The sequence below is a fragment of the Hypanus sabinus genome, chromosome 17 (genome assembly GCF_030144855.1).
Source record: "Hypanus sabinus isolate sHypSab1 chromosome 17, sHypSab1.hap1, whole genome shotgun sequence".
NCBI classification, from domain to species: domain Eukaryota; kingdom Metazoa; phylum Chordata; class Chondrichthyes; order Myliobatiformes; family Dasyatidae; genus Hypanus; species Hypanus sabinus.
This window is the reverse complement of record NC_082722.1, coordinates 66280822-66303193: the sequence shown is the minus strand read 5'-3', so window position 1 is coordinate 66303193 and position 22372 is coordinate 66280822. Positions and strand designations below refer to the sequence as shown.

Genomic DNA, 22372 nt, shown 5'->3' with positions numbered 1-22372 from the left:
GTGCATCCCATTGGAAAGTCTAGTCAACACATTGCAATATAACATGTAAATTATACTCTGGTAGCAAATCTATGATGATTAATGAGGCTGTTCGTTATACTGTATTATGAAATCTTTTAATCTGCCCACCACTCAGAAAATACTCCCTGGAGACATCAGCATCTCTGGAGAACCCTGACTATTCCTCAAGCAGGTAGCAGGGGCTTCAAAACATATTTCCAAGGACTGAGATGTCCAGAAATCGAGGGAGCAGTCTACACCAGTAAATTATCCCATAAGTGCAAGAAACACTCAGCAGGTCGGGTAGCCACAGCGGAGAGAAAAGCAGGGTTAAGATTTCAGGATCGATTACCATTTAAATGCCAGCTCAGTTTGTATTGCCGGCACATACAGCCATCGCGGTTTGAATTTATTGTGGGTGCACCGTGATTGTCTGACATGCTCAGCAACCACGCGGCACATGGTCCCGCAACGTCCGTCACATATTCTACTCAAACGGGTTCAATTTACCCGTCACGTGATATCAAAGTGACATTTTTCTGGGAGGACCGAATTTTTCCACCAACTTTTAACTTCCACCGCCTGGCAACAGACCCCCTTCCCGCCCCCATCCACTGCGATCGCAACATTTATTTTGTGTGGAAAAAGCTGTTGCATTTTTTTTGTTTTCCATCACGTTTTTCTGGAAGCCCAGCGGCGGGTACCCACAAGGACATCGCCTATATTTTACCCCACCCCCAGTACTAAACCGCGCCGTACCAAACCAATGTGCCTGGTTCTTCCCGCCTCAAAGTCAAATACAACCTTTTTTTGGGAGGGGGTTGGAAAGCGACAAATTAGTAAAAATATCATATCACAAAAACACATACACCCCGAATATTATGTGCAGAGTCAGCTGTTCAAGTCAAATATTAACCTTGTTTGGGGAGAGGCAAATTAAAAAAAAACTTAGCGAAAAAGGCACAAAGACACATGTATTGAACACTATATGGAAAATCAGTTCCTACACAAGTCAAATATAACCTTGTCTGGAGGGAGAGGCAAATAATAAAAAGGGTAATATCATTTCAAAAAGACACATGTATCCAAACATAACATGCAAAATCTCCTGCACAATCTTGACACTTATAGGGCAAACTTCAACGTAAGACATGATTAAGCAATTATTTGAAAATCGCGTTAAAATATAGATACTGATTCAAATCCCATCTTAGTGACTATTTTAAAGTACTTTTTGCGCTACGACGTCGCTTAAAGATACTCGCAGTTCATATAGAAGGTGACAGAAGGTGTATTTTAATTTTTATTAAATCCGTATTTAGTCCAGTGACGGCGGTGGTTGTAACGGGACGTGTTGGAAGGGGCTCCCCAGGTAAGTCGCTGCTGGGGAAATGTATCTTTTTTTAATTTCGCTACTTGTTCTCGCACGTGGGGCCGGGCGTGTAAGTGTCAGGCGCTGGTGGATTGGATGGAGCGTTTCGCTACTTCCTCCTGTTACAGTGTATCGAGAGTGAGACGCTGGCGGCGGATTCTGCGCATTGACCGAGCCCCCCCTGTATGTGTGTGTGTGTGTGTATGTGTGTGTGTGTGCGTGTATGTATGTGTGTGTGTGTATATCAGCCTGCAAAGGAGCACTCGGGCAATCCGGCCGCCGAAACAACAGCAGCAACAGCAGCACCAGAAGCAACCAGCAAGCAGGCAGCGACCGCCTCTGGAAGCGGTCATGGCTTCGGGAGATCTATACGAGGTGCTGTTTTAAATTAATCATTACTGTGTGCTGATCACCCCCACCTCTCCGAGCAGATTGAGGGGGAGGGCAAGGAGTAGAAAGTAGCCGAAGCTCGTCCGAGGCTTGCTTGCATTTTTCCTTCCTCTCTCTCGCCCTCTTGCACACGGGGAGAAACATTGAGAAGCTTGGGATGGGAGCGCTGACGCTTGGTTTCTCTTTCTTGTGAAATGCATTGCATGGTGATAGGCCTTAAAAAGAGAGTGAGTTAGCGGTTGTATCCGAAGGGGCAGATAGGTGTAGCGATAGCTACAGCCTGGAGAGGGAAGGAGGGCGGGAGGTTGGCGAAGTGGTGTCTGGGGAGGGGCTGTTGAGAGCAGCAGTAAATTCTGAAGTGTGTACGCACTAATTTATTGACAGAACTGCTGACGACTTTTCTGTGAGCATCAGTATGCAGGAAGCTGAGTGCATGGAGTTTCAAATCTCACTATCACTCCCTATATTGCACTGTGTTCTCTTACTATTGTTTTTGGCCGCGGAAGATGCACTTTATTTGTAAATATATGCCGTATAATTTATGATTTGAATTATTCTGGTTGGAGAAACGCATATGACCCAAGGAGCGTTCTGAAAGGTGGCTTTATATACATGCCTGATGAATGATATGATTTTGAGGCTATCCGATCCGAAAGTACCGTTAAAAATAGTGTTGCCTACTGGTCGAAAGGGAAATGATGTAGTCCCCCCCCCCACCACCACCACCCACTCACTATAGAGTCGCAAGTAATGTTGGTGACACACTTGCCTAGAGTATGGCTTGATTTTTCTCGTGTGTGTTTCTTGGGGTGACAAGAAGGGGAATGGGTTGTTGTTCATTGCCCCTTGGCCACCTACTTGGCGTACAAAATAATCTCACAGTGTTCTGATAGGAGGCATGTTACCTGAGGTTATTTTGCATGTTTGAGTAATCGCAACTCCAGAGTGCATAGTTAGAACTGGAGATTGGCGGGGCGGCTGGCTTCATCACATCGTTGAGTCTCAAACGTATCCGTGTTTTTTGTTCAAAAATTGTGATTCATAAAATAGCGACGGGGGGGGGGGCGGGAAGGTGTGATTACTACTGAGACATGCAGTGGAGATGTGCTACTTGACACATGGGGTGAAAATGTAACAGTGGAGCGCGCATTGGGCTGGTGTTATGAGTCGATTTTTGCATGCGACGAGGCGGTGGCCCCACCGACGGCAAAGCTACCCTCATGAGTCGGAAACTCAAACCGTGCCTTAACTGATGCTCCGACACAGTCGCCGTGCTAATGGTTGGACGCCTAACAGGTGGATTGTACATTGCATGTTGTAATATAAAGTTGTGCGTTTGGGATTCCGCAATTTTGTTCTAAGAGGTGACTCTACAAGCATGGTGATCCTGGGAACCCAATTCCCGATCTGGATGCAACATTGTCCTGAAATGCAAAAGTGTCGCATCTCTTGGAAGACTACAAGATTTGAAACCCGCAAGGCGTCATTGAAAGCAAACTGTTTGTCATGAATGTTTCATTTTTTTATTGTCGGATTGCAGTTCGTGGAGAGAATTCTGCGTTTTATATTTTACTAAGAAGCCGGGAAAGAGTTTCGGCAGAGTTTGCCGACTTCTGTTCAGATCTTAGCTTGCAACCATCAATGTATTGCGTGTTTATGCTGGTTCTCAGATTTGCTCACTTAATGAAATATAGGCTAATTGAATCAGTTTGAAAATTTCCTCGTGGCATCTCCGAAGCTGTTGGTAGGTTGCCACCAACTGTACTGTTGCCTATGGAAAACGAGCAATAGTAAGTCCATTGCCTTGGTTATCTATGTCTACGCTATGAGATAGTTTTGGCCTTGACTGCTGTTCACATTGCTTCCTCAACACTGGACGATCCTACTGGGATCAAGTAATGCAGAAAACGTCGGGACTGATCTTCAAGCTGATCGAAAGTGGAATCAGGCAACAGTGGAACAGTATTGGCTGTCATTGTGCATTGGGTTAGAGCCTGGCTGATGCACGGGACTGGAAACTGCCACTATTCTGCTGTTGAAGAGGATGAAGCCAGATAAATGAAAGTGGAATTAAAGTATATTATGTGAAACAAAGCCTTGACCACAAACAGAACTAGGAGTCAAATTGCAGAATTTTCAAAAATCTCATTGACAAATTTGGGTGAAATCAGTGCCAAAACGAGCACAGAATTGTGCATTTTTTTGTGAATAGATCCACAATTTTACAAGTAGTATACCTCTTCCAAGCATTTAACCAATTTCAAAATTGATTTTCAGTTGTATTTTGATGCTGGAAGTTTTTAAAATCCATTTTCAGCTACCTGAACATTGTTCACTGTGATAACTTTATTTCCAATGTGTCGCTATTGTGTTATAGATGGAAAGCCCACAGCACAATACAGGCCCTTTGGCCCACAAAGCTGTGCTGAACATGTCCTTCCTATAGAAATTACCTAGGGATGCCCATAGCCCTCTATTTTCCTAAGCTCCATGTACCCATCCAGGAGTGTCTTAAAAGACCCTATCGTATCCACCTCCACCACCATTGCTGGCAGCCCATTCCACGCACTCACCACTCTCTGCATTTATTTATATATATATATATATATATATATATATAAAAAAATTAAAAAAAACCCTGACATCTCTGCACCTACTCCCCAGTACCTTAAACCTGTGCCCTCTTGTGGCAGCCATTTCAGCTCTGGGAAAACACCTCTGACTAACAACACCATCAATGCCTCTCATCATCTTATACAACTCTATCACGTCACCCCTCATCCTCTGTTGCTCCAAGGAGAAAAGGCCAAGTTCTCATTCTCATAAGGCATGCTCCCCAATCCAGGCAACATCCTTGTAAATCTCCTCTGCACCCTTTCTATGGTTTCCACATCCTTCCTGTAGTGAGGTGACCAGAACTAAGCATTGTACTCCAAGTGGGGTCTGACCAGGGTCCTATATAGCGGCAACATTACCTCTCAGCTCCTAAATTCAGTCCCACATTTGATGAAGACCAATGCACCTTATGTCTTCATATTGGTATTCATGTCCATTGAAGATTGTTGTTAACTGTAAATGTATGTTGGAACTCAAAAATATTAAATTATGTGATTTGATTTAGAAAGAAAGCTGGGATAGAAAATTTCGGTAATCTTAAAAAACACATCGTAGGTGTAAAATATCATCATCGTATTGTATAAAGTAGATGATCTTGGTCTTTGACCATAATTGTTCTTCGCAAAGTTAACTCCACACATCTCCTGTGAACTTCCTTGCTTCTCTCAAACCTATGTCAACTAACATTTGAAATTTTTACCATGGGAAAATCACTGTCCGTCGGATCTCTCCTTACTTCGTTATGTACCACGTTGTATGATGTGGGCGATCATGGTCTTTCCGTGATCATGACTTTTCTTGACAAATTTTTCTGCAGAAGAGGCTTGCCCTTGCCTCCTCCTTTACAAGACGGGTGACCCCAGCCGTTGTCAGTGCTCTTCAGAGATTGCCTGCCTGGCATCAGTGGTCGCATAACCAGCACTTCTGATATGCACCAACTGCTCCCATGGCTTCACATGACCCTGATCAGGGGAGGCTGAGTAGGTACTACACACTGCCCAAGGGTGACCTGCAGGCTGGCTGGGGAAAGAGCCCCCTACACCTCCTTTGGTAGAGACATAATATCTCCACCTTGCCACCTGTAAGTGTAAGATATTTTTTTTTTTAATTTCCATCTCTATTTGAATGTATTTGGGCATTGGCCAAGCAAATTCATTTGAACGACATGTGTGAAAGTCTTTACGAACAGTTCAAACAAAGTTTGCGGGTAGAAAAAAGAAAGCACTGGAGGTCCAAAAGGATCTTTCTGTCGCAGATGAACATTTCCAACCCAGCTCTGCTGTCTCTAGCTCAGGAAGAAATCCCAGGACCAATAGTTGGACTTCATGTCTATGGACAAGTCATGGAGATGTCATGGGAAAGTGCTATCTATTAATTGCTTTTCATAATAATGACATGATCCCTGCCCAATTGGCAACTGGTCCAGCTCTCTCATGAAGGCACTGGAGAATTAATTCCAGATAGTAATGGATTCACAGATTCACAGGACTTTATAGGTGCTGAGAAGCAAAAGGTTGTTGAGGAATTAATAGTCTATTGTGATCCACAGTGATAACTTGCCTGTGGAGGAATGTGCATCAAGTTCCTAATGAATATTTAGTAGAAATAAAGAGGGGACAACATTATTTTTTTTGGAGATACAGCACAGTAACAGGTCCTTCTGGCCCAACAAGCCTTTGTTGCTCAAAAACACCCATGTGACCAACTAACCTATTGAACCGTACGTCTTTGGAATGTGGAGGAAACCGGGCCCACATGGCCACAGGGAGAATGTACAAACTCTATAGACCATGACTCTGTAATAGAATTACACCAACTGCTATGGTACTGTACCACTCCAGTGTTGTACTGTATATTAGTACTAAATGTATGCAGTATTGGATAGGAGACACAGGATAAAAGCAAGAAGTAAGATGTTTACCATTTAATCCAGCCCAGGCTGTTACAAGGAAGAAAGGCTGAAATTGCAGTGGCTTGACCATCTATTCTTTCTGTTGACCCTGCCTTTCAGAGAAATTGAAGGACGACTAACATTGTACGATTATTTAGGAAGCTCGAGGAATAAACTGCATAAATATAGACCTATCTGCTTAATTGAAGTGGAAGGCGAATTAGTGGAATCAGTTTGGAATGTAATAAACATTCATTTCAAATGGACACTTTCGATGGATTTGTGAAGGGAAGGTGGTGTCTGAAGAAGTTGATTGGATTTCTTTAAGGTAACCAAGTGCTGTCACAGGATTCATCATCAGGGATCCCCACCACCTAGGTCATGCTCTCCTCTTGCTGCTGCCATCAGGGAGAAGGTTCTGGAGCCTCAGGACTCGCCTCACCAGGTTCAGGAACAGTTACTACCCCTCAACCATCAGGCTCTTGAAAGAGTGGAGAAAACATCACTCAACTTCACTTGCTCCCTCATTAAAATGATCCCACAACCTAATGACTCACTTCCAAAGACTCTTCATCCCATGTTCTCAATATTTATTGCTTACTTATTACTTTTTTTCTTTCTTTTTGTATTTGCATAGTTTGTTGCCTTTTTACACACTAGTTGTCTGCCCTATTGGTGTGGTCTTTCATTGTTTCTATGACGGTTATTGGATTTAGTGAGTATGCTCACAAGAAGATGACACTCGGTTGTATGTGGTGACATCTGTGTACTTTGATAATAAATTTACTCTAAGCTTTTGAACTTGGAAGAAGTTTGATGTGTGCAATGCTTTTGATGTAATCTACACGGATTTCAAGGCATTGACAAGGTCCCATATGGTGGATTGGTTAAAGAGGCAAATTGTTTTTTAAAGTCAGTTCAATGACTAGAAATGCTCGTTGCAATTGATGTGCTGTAGTGCTGGAAGGCTGTTACCATTGAGATTCTTGAAGGCTCAGTGTTGGTCCCTTTCTTTTGGCTTTTCTTTAAGGGAGTTTGCAGATAGAGATGGTGGGGCCAGTTGGGCAGGTGAACAGCCAATGGAACTTTATCTCGTGAAGTTTGAGGTCGTGTATTAGGAGAGGAGGGAGTGTAGTGAGACATGGAAATACACAGTCAACAGGATGGAATTGAGTGCTATGGAGGGATGGAGAAAATTTGGCATGCAGGCCCATGACAAGATATCATTAGGAGAATGATGAATGAAGAATGATGAATGATGAATAGTTTAAAAATGGAGTTATAGTTATATATGTATATTAAATAGTTAAGTTAAAATAAGTAGTTCAAAACAGAAATAAATTGAAAATAAATAAAAGTAATGAAGTAGTTTTCAAGGTTTAATGCCCATTTAGAAATTGAATGGCAGAGGGGACGAAGCTGTTTGTGAATCGCTGAGTGTGTGTCTTCAGGCTTCTGTACCTCTGACAGTAACAATGTGAAGAGGGCATGTCCTGGGTGGCGGTGGTCCTTAATGATGAATATTACCTTCCTGGTACCTCTCCTTGAAGATGTCTTAGACATTATGGAGGCTAGTACCCATGATGGAGCTGTCTCATTTTACGACTCTCTGCAACTTACTGTGATCCTGAGCAGTCACTTCTCTCCACTCCCTAAAACCAGACGGTGATGCAGTGAGTCAGAATGCTCTCCTCGGTACATCGGTAGAGGTTTTTGAGTGACAGACCAAATCTCAGACTCCTAATGAATCATCATTCACCTTCTCAAATGGAGCAGGACAGAACATGAGCAGCAGAAGTACGAGTTGGCCATTTTACACTTCGTGCTTGCGTCACCAGTCAGATCACAGCTGATCACCTACCTCAGTACTACTCTCTTGCATTAATTCCATACCTGTGGACTCCCTTAAAATCTGAAAAAAATCATTGATCTCTGTTTTAAATAAATGGAGTTACCACTGTCCCTTGAGAATTCCAAAGATACGTTAACCACAGTGACGAAATTTCACTCTACTGAGGGTTAGCTTGTACTTTAAGACTGTGATCCCTGGCTTTGGCAATCGGGAAACATTAACTCTCCATTTACTCCTTCAAGTCCCTGAACGTTCTTGTATGTTTCATCAAGTTCACTTTTCATTCTTCTAAGCTCTAAAGAGCATACATTCCTCCTCCATCGTCCCTTATCATGGGACAAATTTGTCATCACTGGAATGGATCTGACCTGCGGTCTTTTGCTCAAAAATATATCCATCCTTTTTCTTTTAAAAAAAAACGACAGAAGTCTATTTATGTCACAAATATACAAGGTACAAACACTCAGTATTTACAAGACAACTTAAAATGTTACTGCCATCTATTAGACAATCAATACCCCCGAGGGCCCATTGCTCCCGGAGGTCCACCAATGTGCCCATTGCAACTGTGTGCTCCATCTCCAAGGACAGCCAGGCATGAATGTATCCTTGGAAAAGGGGCAGGCAGTTGGCCCGGGCAGCACCTTCCACTTTCCGCCGCCTAGGCCCATGAATGACCATATTGGCCAGGCCAGGAGCAAACCCACCAGGAGAACTTACTCAAAACCCAGCCCCTTCTGAACTGGGTGCTTGTATATGAGGAGCGTGGGACTAAAATGCAGCCAGAACTTAACGCAGTGGCGATGTATCCATCCTTGGACAGTATTTCAGATGCAGTCTCACCATGGTTCTGTATTATTTGGCAAGATAACTCTATTCTTGTAGCCAACTCTTCCTACTCTGAAGGCCAACATTTTTTTTTGCTTTTCCAGTTACTAGCCAAGCCTGCATGTAAACTTCAGGTTCTCTCTTGCGTCTCAATCCTTACACCAGTCCTCATAGAGGGATCAGAAGTGGAAAGAGTGAGCAACTTCAAGTTACTGGGTGGCTCTGAGGATTTAACCTGGACCCAACATATCAATATAGCCATAAAGAAAGCAAGACAGCGACTGTATTTCATTAGGAGTTTGAGGGAATTGGTATATCACCAAAAACACTTGCAAATTTCTACAGATGTACTGTGGAGAGCATTCTAACTGGCTGCGTCACCGTTGGGTGTGGGGTGGGGTGGGGTCTACAGCACAGGTTTGAAGTAACTCGCAGGGAGTTCCATCATGGGCACTAGCATCCATAGTATCCTGAACATCTTCAAGGAGCAATGCCTCAAAAAGGCAACGTCATCATTAAGTACCCCATCACTCGGGATATGCCCTCTTCTTACTGCTACCATCAGGATGGAAGTACAGAAGCCTGAAGGCACACACTCAATGATTCAGGAACAGCTTCTTCCCCTCTGTCATCTGGTTTCTGAATGGACATTGAACACATGGACATTACCTAACTACTTTTTATTGCACTACTTATTTAGCTATTTAGTATATAATTCCTTACTGTAATTCAATTTTTTCTCTATTACTTTGTATTGTACTGCTGCCACAAAGCTAACACATTTCCATATGACCATAAGATATAGGAGCAGAATTAGGCCTTTTGGCCCGTCGGATCTGCCCTACTGTTCCATCATGGGTGATCCAGTTTTCCTCTCAGCCCCAATCTCCTATCTTCTCTCTCTATCCCTTCATATCCTGAACAATCAAGAATCTTTGAACCTCTGCCTTAAATATACATGAAGACTTGGCCTTGAAGAACATACATGAAGAATTCCACAGATTCACCACTCCCTGGTTAAAGAAAATCCTCCTTATCTCCTTTCTAAAAGGACACTCCTTTGTTCTGTGGCCGTGTTCTCTGGTCTTATACTCTCCCACTGTAGGAAACATCCTCCTCACATCCTCTCTTATCAAGACCTTTCTTCATTCGACAGGTTTAAATTAGGTCACCCCTCATTATTCTGAATTCCAGTAAATACAAGCCCAGAGCCATCACACACTCTTCATATGACATGCCATTCAATGCTGGAATCATTTTCGTGAATCTCCTTTGAACCTTCTCCAGTTTCAATGCTTCCTTTCTAAGATAAGGGGCCTCGAACTGCTCACAATACCTCAGTCAAGACCTCGCCAGTTCTTTATCAAGTTTCAACATTACACCCTTGTTTTTAGATTCTATTCCTCTTGAAATGAATGCTAACATTGCATTTGCCTTCCTCATCACAGACTCAACCAGCAAATTAACCTTTAGGGAATTCTACACAAGGACTCCCAAGTCTCTTTGCACCTCAGTTTTTAGTATTTTATCTCGATTTAGAAAATAGTCAACCCTTTCATTTCTTTACCAAAGTGCATGACCATACACTTCCCAACACTGTATTCCATCTGCCGTTTCTTTGCCCATTCTCCTAATCCATCGAAGTCCTTCTGTAGCCTCTCTACTTCCTCAAAACTACCTGTTCTTCCAGTTAACTTCATATTGTTTGCAAACTTTGCATCAAAGCCATCAGTTCCATCATCCAAATCATTGACATATAGCGTAAAGAGAATCGATCCCAATACAGACCCCTGTGGAACACCACTACTCACTGGCAGCCAGTCAGAAAAGTTTCCCTCTGTTGTTACTCTTTGCCTCCTGCCGGTCAGCCACTGCTTTATTCATGCGCGAATCTTTCCTGTAACACCATGGGCTTGTCGCTTGTTAAGCAGCCTCATGTGTGGCACCTTGTCAAAGGCCTTCTAAAAGTCCAAGTACACAACATCAACCGATTCTCCTTTGTCTATCCTCCTTATTCTCGACAAATGCCAGTGATGCTAAACCTGATTCTGATTACCTCTCTTTTCTTTCTACCGAAGTATATTGGTTGTACAAAACGCTAGCTGAGGCCTCATTTGGAATATTGTGTTCAGTTGTGGCCACCCTTTTATGGGAAAATTGGCATTAAGCTGCAAAGAGTGTGGAGATTTGTGAGGATGTTGCTGGGACTTCAGGGCATGAGTTATGGAGAGAGGGTAACAACTCTTGGAGCTGTCCTTGCAGGGGCCACGAGGTCCCGATGCTCTCGGCGATGTTGTCTAAATTCTGAGATTCATGGATTGGACTGTAGTTCATATAGACCTCTTCAGTTGTATGTTTTTAATGTTCTTGCCCATTCTTTCTTGTTGCCAATTGGTGGGATGATGGTTTGGGTGATCTGTTTGTTTTTGTGCGAGGGAGGGGTTGGGGGTGTTTGGGGTTTGTGAATTTTTGCTTCCTTTTCTTTTCATCTGGGGGGGGTATTGATGTCTTTCTTTCAACTACTTGTATGGTTTTCTGTATTCTGTGGTTATTTGGAGAAGTCAAATTTTGGAGTTGTAGTCTGCATACATGCTTTGATAATAAAATGAAGCTTTGAAGGCGGAAGAATGAGGGGCGACCTTATAGAAGTGTACAAAATCATGAGGGGCACAGATAAGCGATTAACTTTGTCATGCGTACATTGAAACATATTGTGAATTGTGTTGTTTGCGTCAAATCAAATCATCGAGGATTGTGCAGGAGTCACCATGCTTTCATCACCAACATAACATACCCATAGTTCACTGATTCTAACCGTATGTCTTTGCAATGTGAAGCAGGTTTGTCTGGAGGAAACCCACACGGTCACAGGGAGAATGTAAAAACATCTTACAGGCAGCGGCAGAATTGAACCCCAGTCTTACGGCTGGTCCCAGAAGAGGGCCAGTGATATCATGAAGAATATCACCCACCCTGTTGATGGATTTTTTTTTGTCCCACTCCCATCCGGGAGGAGGCTACTTAGCATCCACTCCAGGACCAACACTCTAAAAAATGTTACTTTCCCCAAGCAGTCAGGCTGACCAACTCCTCCACCGACTAACCTACTGCTCCATAATCCCCACCGACACCACTTTATCATTTCCTGTTAGAGTCACCTTATGCACAGACACTCCCGTGCCCAGCGTCACTTTATGGACAGACAGTCAATCTGGGTATATACTGTAAGCTATCTTGTGTGTTATATTTATTGTGTTTTTTATTATTATATTCTTATCTATTGTGTTTTTGTGCTCCATCGCATCTGGAGTAATAATTTAATTCTCCTTTGTAGGCGCCATGCATCTGTTCTTTAATTGGACTGTACTCTGTGTTCCATGTCTTTTATATATAAAGAGTAAAAGCAAAGGGAACAAGTCATGTATTCGCGCCTTGGTTGTCACAGTTTGGGAGCTGGAGACCGACGGAGGTCATATCTTTTGCCCACTGCACAGTAACGCTCAATTACGCTTGGCTTATGCTTATGATTTCATTAAAAACAGGTGATCCTCCAATTTTCTACATCAAGTTGGAAGAGTGGATAAGGTCAGGTGCAGTATTGCACCTGAGGAAAGTTAGCATAGTATTTACAAAAGGGGATGAGTACTTTTTCAGCTTCACAATTTAGGTTTTTAAGTTTTTTTGTAAATTGCTGACAGGTTTTGGAATTTTTCACTTCATTTCACACAATGCAATATTTTGTAGATTAGCTCAAAAAGTCCTACAATATATTGTAAATATAGAAAATGAGATGGTAAATTGTGAAAATAGTTGTGGGGGCTGAATACTTTTTCAAGGGACTGTAAATAATGGGGTTTGTATGAGTTGCTTTCCGATCTGAGGAGCTGTTGTAGAATTTTGGAGGATGGCTGCCATCAAATACACTATCCCATAGGCACCTCTTAAAATGCTCAGATACCAGCCATCGTGTACTGGGAATTTGGTATCATTAAGTCCTATTAATTTCTGTAGTAACACAAGAGATTCTGCAGATGCTGGAAATCCAGAGGAACTCACACAACATGCTGGAGGAACTGAAGAGGCCAAGAAGTATCTATGGAAAAGAGTACAGTTGACATTTCGGGCCAAGACTCTTCATCAGGACTGGAAGGGAAAGAAGACGAGGGATAGAGTTAAAAGGTGTGGGGAGGAGAGGGAGACACACAAGGTGATAGGTGAAACTGGGAGAGGGGGAGAGGTGAAGTAAAGAGCTGGGAAGTTGATTGGTGTCAGGGCTGGAGAAGGGGGAGTCTGATAGAAGACAGAAGGTCATGGAAGAAAGAAAAGGGGGAGGAGCACCAGAGGGAGGTGATGGGCAGGTAAGGAGATAAGATGAGAGAGGGAAAAGGGGATGGGGAATGTTGAAGGAGAGGAGGGAGGAGTGGGTCATTACCAGAAGTTTGAGAAATCGATGTTCATGCCATCAAGTTGGAGGCAACCCAGATGGAATGTAAGATGTTGTTCCTCCAACCTGAGTGCGGCCTCATCGCGTCAGTGGAGGAGGCCATAGATAGACATCGGAATGGGAATGGGAAATGGAATTAAAATGGGAGATCCCTCTTTTTCTGGCAAAGCAGTCTCTCAATTTACGTCGGGTTTGCGTGTTTGAACACACACAAAGTGCTGGAGGTAAGCAAGGGAATAATCGTTCGATGTTTTGGGTAAGACCCCTCATCAGGGCTGTATCTGAAATTTCATCAGTATTTTGTTTATTAATACTAACTCCTTTGAGGTTCTCAGTCAATTCAGACCTGTGGTCTTCTGCTGTTCCTATTGCGTATTCTGTGCTTTCCATGAATCAGAATCAGGGTTAATATCACCGGCATATGTTGCAAAGTTTGTTAATTTTGTGGCAGCGTACAATGTAATACATGATAAATAGTTTAAAAATGGAATTATAGTTATATATGTATATTAAATAGTTAAGTTAAAATAAGTAGTTCAAAACAGAAATAAATTGAAAATAAATAAAAGTAATGAAGTAGTTTTCAAGGTTTAATGCCCATTTAGAAATTGAATGGCAGAGGGGACGAAGCTGTTTGTGAATCGCTGAGTTTGTGTCTTCAGGCTTCTGTACCTCTGACAGTAACAATGTGAAGAGGGCATGTCCTGGGTGATGGTGGTCCTTAATGATGAATATTACCTTCCTGGTACCTCTCCTTGAAGATGTCTTAGACATTATGGAGGCTAGTACCCATGATGGAGCTGTCTCATTTTACGACTCTCTGCAACTTACTCTGATCCTGTGCAGTCACTTCTCTCCACTCCCTAAAACCAGACGGTGATGCAGTGAGTCAGAATGCTCTCCACGGTACATCTGTAGAGGTTTTTGAGTGACAGACCAAATCTCAGACCCCTAATGAAGCATAGCTGCTGCCTTGCCTTCTTTATAGTTGCATCAGTATGTTGCAACCAGGTTAAGTTCTCAGAGATGTTGGCACTCTCTCCACTTCTGATCCATCTGTGAGGACTGGTTTGTGTTCCTTCATTGTAATTGTACTCTTTCTGAAGTCCACAATCAGCTCTTTGGTCTTACGCATGTTGAATGTAAGGTTGTTGCTACGACACCACAGAGCTAGCTGGAATATCTTGCTCCTGTGCACTTCCTCTTAGTCCCCAAAATAATTTCAACTCCTTCCATCCTTATTAACTTTTTAAATATATTTACTTTCTGTATATCTGGAAGCACTTGTTTGCTGATGATACAAAGCTAGGTGGCAGTATAAGCTGTGTTTGAAGGCTTCTGGGAATATAGGCAAGTGAATAAGGTGGTTAAAATCATACGGGATGCTGTCTTTTATTAACTGAGCCACAGGGCTTAAAAGCAAAGAGCTTATCTTAGAAGTGTACCCAACAGTGGCTGGATCACAGTTTGAAGACTGTATACATCCCTAGTCACTGCATTTCTGGATAGATATGTCTGTATTGGAGAAGGTGCAGAGGAGATTCACAGGGGTGTTGTCAGGTCCAGAAAGTTGTAGCTGTTACAAAAGTATTGGATAAACTGGGGAAGTTTTCAGTAGATTGAGGAGGCTGAGGGGGAGCTTAATTGAGGTGTCTATGATGTTATGTAATGAGGATGGCAGAGGGGAGTAATGGTTGGTATAACCCTATTACATCGCTGAAGGCCGGGGTTCATTCTGCCACTGTCCGTAAAAAGATCGTACGTTCTGCTTGTGACTGCATCAGTTCCCTCCGGGTGCTCTGGTTCCCTTCCACATTCTCAAGACATTGGGGTTAGTTGGTCACGTGTGTAATTAGGTGGGTGCGACCTTTTTGGGGCAGAAGGACCTGTTACCGTGCTGTATCATGAATTTTTAAAAATAAGGGCAATTACGAAGAGCCTATTTTCCAAATTGAGGTGACATGGATTTAATGTGATTCTAAAACAATTGCAGAGGATTTGTGGAAAAGTAGGTGTTAGCGAACTGGAACAGTGCCTAGATTTGAGTTCAAAGAGTTATGACCTGCACAGACACAGTGAACTGAATAATTTCCTGCATTGTTAATCTTATGCCGTTCTACTCGATAATGTGCAACAGCTTGTGGTTGTATAGTTTATTATATTTAATATCAGAATCAGGTTTATTATTGTTGACATATGTCATGAAATTTGTTGTTTTTTGGCAGCAGTTCAGGACAATAGATAAAAAATTACTATAAGATACAATAAGAAATACATAAAAAAAATAAATCAGTAGTGCAAAATGTGAGGTAGTGTTCATGGGTTGGTTTATTGTCCGTTCAGAAATCTGATGTTGGAAGGGAAGAAGCTGTTCCTAAAATGTGTGTGTCTTCATGCTCCTGTACCTCCTCCCTGATGGTAACAATGAGAAGAGGGCATGTCCTGGATGGTGAGGGTCCTTAAATGATGGATATTGCCGTTTGAAGCATCGCCTATTGAAGTTGTCCTTGGCAATGGTATGGAGGAGCTAGTGCCCATGATGGAGCTGGCTGTGTTCAGAACCCTCTGCTGCTTTTCCTGATCCTGTGCAGTAGCCTCTCCATACCAAACAGTGATTCAGCCAGTCAGAATGCTCTCCATGGTACATCTGTTGAAATTTGCTAGTGTCTTTGGTGACTTACTAAATCATCCTTTAACTCCTAATGAAATATAGCCATTCACATGCCTTCTTCATAATTGAATCAATATATTGGGCTCAGGATAGATCTTCAGCGATGCTGACATCCAGGAATTTGAAGATGCTCTCTCTTTCCACTGCCAATCCCTTGTCGAGGACTGGTGTGCGGTTTCCTGACTTCTCCTTCCTGAAGTTCACATTCAGGTCCTTGTGAGTTCTGTGAGCTGCTGTAATGACTGTTGTCCAGTAGCACTCACATCCATGGTGATGAAATGCTTTGAGAGGTTGGTAATGGCTAAAATCAACTGTCTTAGCAAAGACGTGGACCCATTCCAATTTGCCTATTGTCACAATAAGTCTACAGCAGATGCAATCTCAATGGCTCTCCACGTGGTTTTGGATCACCTGGACAATACAAATACCTATGTCAGGATGCTGTTCGTTGACTATAGCACAGTGTTTATGCACAGAATATCCCATCTCAGCCACTGAAGCTTGTAACTCCTCCAGAGTTGACATAGATCTCTTGGTGGCCTCCCTCACTAGTCCCCTTCTTGCACGGTCACTCAGTTTTTAATGATGGACTGCTCTGGGCCCACGTACAGCTGTGCCATATTCTTTCCATTTCTTGATGATTGACTTAAATGTAGTCCAAGGGATGTTCAATGACTTGAAATGTTCTTGTATCCATCTCCTGAATTGTGCTTTTCAATAACCTTTTCATGGAGTTGCTTGGAATGTTCTTTTGTCTTCATGGTGTAAGTTTTTGTAGTTTTTTTTAAGAGGATACTGATTCACCAGTAGATGGACCTTCCAGATACAAGTGTATTTTTACTACAATCGATAGACTGTAGTCAACCTGGGACTGCACTATATCCTGCAACATCTGGATCGTCCTGGGACCTATGCTCGGATACTGTTTGTGGATTTCAGTTCGGCGTTTAACACCATCGTCCCTCATACCCTCTACTCCAAATTGTCTCACCTCACTGTGCCACCTGACCTCTGTGATTGGATTTACAGCTTCCTGACCAACAGAAGTCAGCAGGTAAGGATGGGACAGGTCACCTCGGATACTCGAATCACCAACACCGGCGCCCCCCAGGGGTGTGTCCTCTCTCCACTGCTGTTCTCCCTCTACACCAATGACTGCACCTCCTCCAACCCCTATGTGAAGCTTTTGAAGTTTGCAGACGACACCACCATCATCGGACTCATCCAGAACAGTGATGAGTCTGCATATCGACAGCAGGTGGACCAACTGGCGCTCTGGTGCAGTCGGAACAATCTGGAGCTGAACACGCTCAAGACAAAGGAGATGATAGTGGATTTCAGGAGACATCCCCCCGTTATGTCCCCCCTCACAGTCCTCGGCAGCCCTGTGTCCACCGTGGAGAACTTCAGGTTCCTGGGAACCACCATCTCTCAGGATCTGAAGTGGGAGCAGAACATCAGCTCCATCCTGAAGAAGGCCCAGCAGCGGATGTACTTCCTGCAGCTCTTGAGGAAATATGGTCTGCCTCAGGAATTGCTGCTGCAGTTCTATACTGCAGTCATTGAGTCTGTCCTGTGCACCTCCATCACTGTGTGGTTTGGAGCCGCCACCAAGCAGGATAGAACCAGACTACAGCGCACAGTGAGGACTGCCGAGCGCATCATTGGAGCCTCCCTGCCCTCTATTGTGGACCTGTACTCTTCCAGGTTGAAGAAGAGGGCGGGGAACATCATAAAGGACTCCTCCCATCCTGCGCACGGACTGTTTGAACTGCTTCCGTCTGGTAGGCGCTTCAGATCCCTCCAGACTAAGACTAATAGGCACTGGAGAAGTTTTTTCCCTACTGCGGTCACTTTGCTGAACAGTTAACTGCCGGTTAACAGTCGGCTAACTATTACTTGGATTGCACTACTTGTATGTATAATCTATATTTTCATTTATATTTATCATCTGTTATGAGCAGAGAGACAACATCTGCCGGAAGTAAATTCCTTGTATGTGTACAGGTACTTGGCGATTAAAGTCTGATTCTGATTCTGATTCGATTGAAACACCTTGACTGCACAGAGGACTCCAAAAACAGATCTCCATTTAACTAATATTTGTGACTTCTAAAAGCGGTTAGCTGCACCAGTGGCGATTTGGTGTGTCGTATTAAAGGGTGTGGGGGGGGGGGGGGGAGGTGAATACTTATGCACTCAATTATTTAGTGTTTTATATTTGTAAATAATTTAGATCAATTAATAGAGACCTGTTTTCCCTTTGACATGAAAGTCTTTTTCTGTTGATCAGTGTCAATAAAAGCCAAATTAAATCCACTGTGATTCACTGTTGTAAAACAATAAAACATGAAAACTTCTGGGGGGTGGGGAGAAATACTTTAAGGCACTGTATATACTTATTGTATTTCATTTTTTTCTCTATATTTATTTATCATGTTTTTCTTTGTACGACATATGTGACATTACACCTTATTCTGATTGTTTTGCGTACAATGAGTACAAGGTTGTTGTTGAGATGCCACTCAAAACAGTCAATCTATCTCACTCCTATATAACCATATAACAATCACAGCACGGAAACAGGCCATCTCGGCCCTCCTAGTCCATGCCGAACTCTTAATCTCACCTAGTCCCACCTACTCGCACTCAGCCCATAACCCTCCACTCCTTTCCTGTCCATATACCTATCCAATTTTACCTTAAATGACACAACTGAACTGGCCTCTACTACTTCTACAGGAAGCTCATTCCACACAGCTATCACTCTCTGAGTAAAGAAATACCCCCTCGTGTTTCCCTTAAACTTCTGCCCCCAACTCTCAAATCATGTCCTCTCGTTTGAATCTCCCCTACTCTCAATGGAAACAGCCTATTCACGTCAACTCTATCTATCCCTCTCAAAATTTTAAATACCTCAATCAAATCCCCCCTCAACCTTCTACGCTCCAATGAATAGAGACCTAACTTGGTCAACCTTTCTCTGTAACTTAAGTGCTGAAACCCAGGTAACATCCTAGTAAATCGTCTCTGCACTCTCTCTAATTTATTGATATCTTTCCTATAATTCGGTGACCAGAACTGCACACAATATGCTTCCTCGTCATCATCTGAGATTCTGGCAACAACGCATGTGTCATTGGCAAATTAATATAGTGAAAACGTCCCAAGGTTCCTCAGAGAACTGTTAGCCAGTGGAATTTATTACTTGATAGCCCAAGTAGATATTAAGGCAAATGACTCAAGTGAGATAAGTGTGATAAGTGAGATAAGTTAAAAAAGGTTCAGGAGAAAGAGCTCCAAACTTAAGGGACTGTAGCAGCTGATGGTGAAGACATTACATTGATGCCCAGACTTAGAGGAACAGAAACATCTCAGGAGGCACTTGGCTTGAGATGATGGAGACAGTGAGTTGTAAGACCATGGAGAGATTTTAAATCAGGACTTGAAACCATCCCATCCCTGTTCTAATGCAATTAAAACTTTGTCCATGGTCTTTCCCAGTCCTTTAAGCAATTGTGTCTATTATGCCAACCAGTAGAATTCATTGCCCCACCACAATACAAACACATTCTATTTCCGGTGTTCCCACAGCCAGAATGGTCTCACATTAAGGACTCTTTATCTTGTTATTTCATGCTCCTGTTAGTTATTGTTATTTATTTGTATTTGCATTTGCACACTTGCCATATGGTGGTCAGTGACAGATAAAGTTCAAAGTGTTTTTATTACCAAAGTACATGAATGTCATTTTCTCGCAGGCATACTCAATAAATCCAGCATTGGATGATAACCATAATAGAATAAATAAAAGACTGCATCAACCTGGACGTTCAAGCAGTGTGTAAAGTCAATCAAAGTCAAAATAGCATTTAATACCAGAGTACATCCCTATCACCAGATCCAACCCTGAGATTCTTTTTCTGCGGGCATACTTACCGAAAGACAACAAATTGTGCAAATACGAAAAGAAAGAACTAATAATAATAAATAACCATATAATAATTACAGCACAGAAACAGGCCATCTCGGCCCTTCTAGTCCGTGCCGAACGCCTACTCTCACCTAGTCCCACCGACCTGCACTGTCCATAACCCTCCATTCCTTTCCTGTCCATATACCTATCCAATTTTACTTTATCAATAAATAAGCAATAAGTATGGAGAACATGAGAAGAAGAATCCTTGAAAGTGAGCCCATAGGTTGTGGAAACATACCAATGATGGGGCAAGTGAAGTTGAGTGAAGTTATCTCCTTTGGTTCAGGAGCCTGATATTTGAGGGGTAATAACTGTTCCTGAACATGGTGGTGTGAGTCCTAAGGCTCATGTACCTTCTCCCTGATGGCAGAAGTGAGAAGAGAGCATGTCCTGGGTGGTGGGGGGGGAAGGGTTCCTGATGATGGATGCTGCTTTCCTGCACCAATGCTTCCTGTAGATGTTCTCATTGGTGGGGAGGGTTTTTACCCGTGATGTTCTGGGCCACATCAACTACTTTTTGTAACATTTAAGTTGTTTTTTTTCACATTGCAAAAGCAAATAGAACTTAAATGGACCATAATTTCAGATTAGCAACCATAATGGGATGTTGAAAAGGGAGAGACTTGCTGCTTCTGAATACTGGTATTAATATGGATCAACACACACTTGTGGACTAATTACATCTGCTCACTCAGCAATTTTTCTTGAAAGACGTTGTAATCCCAGCAATAATCTCCTTAACAATGTCTTCCTTGAACATTTATATGTCTTCCTCTCCCATTCCTCTTGTTCCTCCACTCCTACATCCAACAGACAACATTATATGTTGTTTCTGTCAGCAAGACTGTCCACATTACAAATGCAGTCAAGTCATTAGCTTGATTAGGGTACAGAGACTGTATTCTGGTTTAAAATTAAGTAATTGTTCATAAAATATTGCTCAGCATCCTTTCATGTTGCGAATAGATCTAATTATGCATTTAAAAGTAGAGCATGAATGTAACCTCAAGTAACAAATCGATTATTATAAGATGCTGAAAAATGTATGTTTGATTAGCTTATAGGCTTTAATGTGGAGATACTTGAGAACACAATGATTGTCAATTGGTTTATATCTCTTGTGAGAACTAAAGACACTGTATTGTTCTATGGCACTGCTTTTTATTCTGTTATCTCTGACCCCATTGCATCATTTCATTAATGAGTAGGCAGATGTCAATAATTCCTTGTTAATAATCGCATAATGTCTTAACAGTGCTCTGGGAAATCAATTGCACTGACATATACCGTATCTTCAAATAGATTGCTTGTACTATGGCTTAAGTCTGATTGTTGTTTAGATCGGGAACATAATACTACATTTTATTTGATTTATTGACGAATGAAATCTTAAATGTTAAGATGGGTACAATGTGGTGCAGTTTTACCTATTTCACTCGTGAAGTTTGTGTCACTGTTTGTTGCTTTTGAGAGATTGGAACATCCTCAGAGATCCAGATTGACATTGTAGGACGGAGGACTTGCGGTCTCAACTCTAAGCAGGCAGGGTCAGTCATGTAGACAGTTTCCTTCAGGAACTGAATCTGTTGACACTGGGTCGTGTGGAACACCCTGGAGAATTTGTGCTGGGAAACGCTGAAGGCTTTCTATTGCCTAGTGCACTCTTCAGTAACCCAGGCTCAACAAGAAATGAGCAGTGTGGCTTTAAGAACTTAAGAAATGGAAGCAGAAGAAGGAAGCACCACCTTTGGTGGATGTTTTACTGTTTTTTACCTTTAGCTGTGAGAGACTGGAAGAAGAAGACCATACAACCAGCCCATGGCTGATCAACTTTCCTATCAGATCCTTAAGTATTCTGGTCTCTTTAACATCAAAAAATCTCTGGATCTCAGGGTTGCATTTACACATGACCAAATCAGCAGATCTCAAAGATTTTGAGGATTTTGCATTGTTTTCATTCCTAAGTGGGAAATCTCTTATGCTGAGATTACAGTCTTCAATGTTGCACTCTCTGCTGAAAGGAAACGGTTCTTGGCATTGGTCTGTTTTGGCATTCTGATTACCAAGTTTGCAGAGTACATTAGCATTGGTGGAGTTGTGGGTAGTGAGAAAGGTTGTCGAAAAATATAGATCAGTTTGGAAAATTGGGCAGAGAAATGGCAGGTGGAGTTTAATCTGGGCAAGTGTCAGGTGATGCATTTTGGGCGATCAAATGCAAGAGGAATGTTTACAGTAAATGCCAGGACCCTTATACAAAATGAACTCGGTGAGCTAGTCCATTGATCTTGAAAGTGGCAGCACAAATGCGTGGTGGTAAAGAAGGAATCGG

At 42.5% G+C, this 22372-nt stretch overlaps 1 protein-coding gene across 1 annotated transcript in view; it reads left to right on the top strand.

Moving 5' to 3' along the window:
* Positions 1 to 1511: 1511 nt before the first annotated feature.
* Positions 1512 to 22372, top strand: part of LOC132407020 (chromodomain Y-like protein 2) — a 208633-nt gene continuing 187772 nt past the window's right edge. The window contains exon 1 of the mRNA XM_059993257.1: positions 1512 to 1747. Within this exon, the coding sequence (XP_059849240.1) occupies positions 1724 to 1747 (24 nt within the window). The 5' untranslated portion in view covers positions 1512 to 1723. The remainder of the gene's footprint in view (positions 1748 to 22372) is intronic.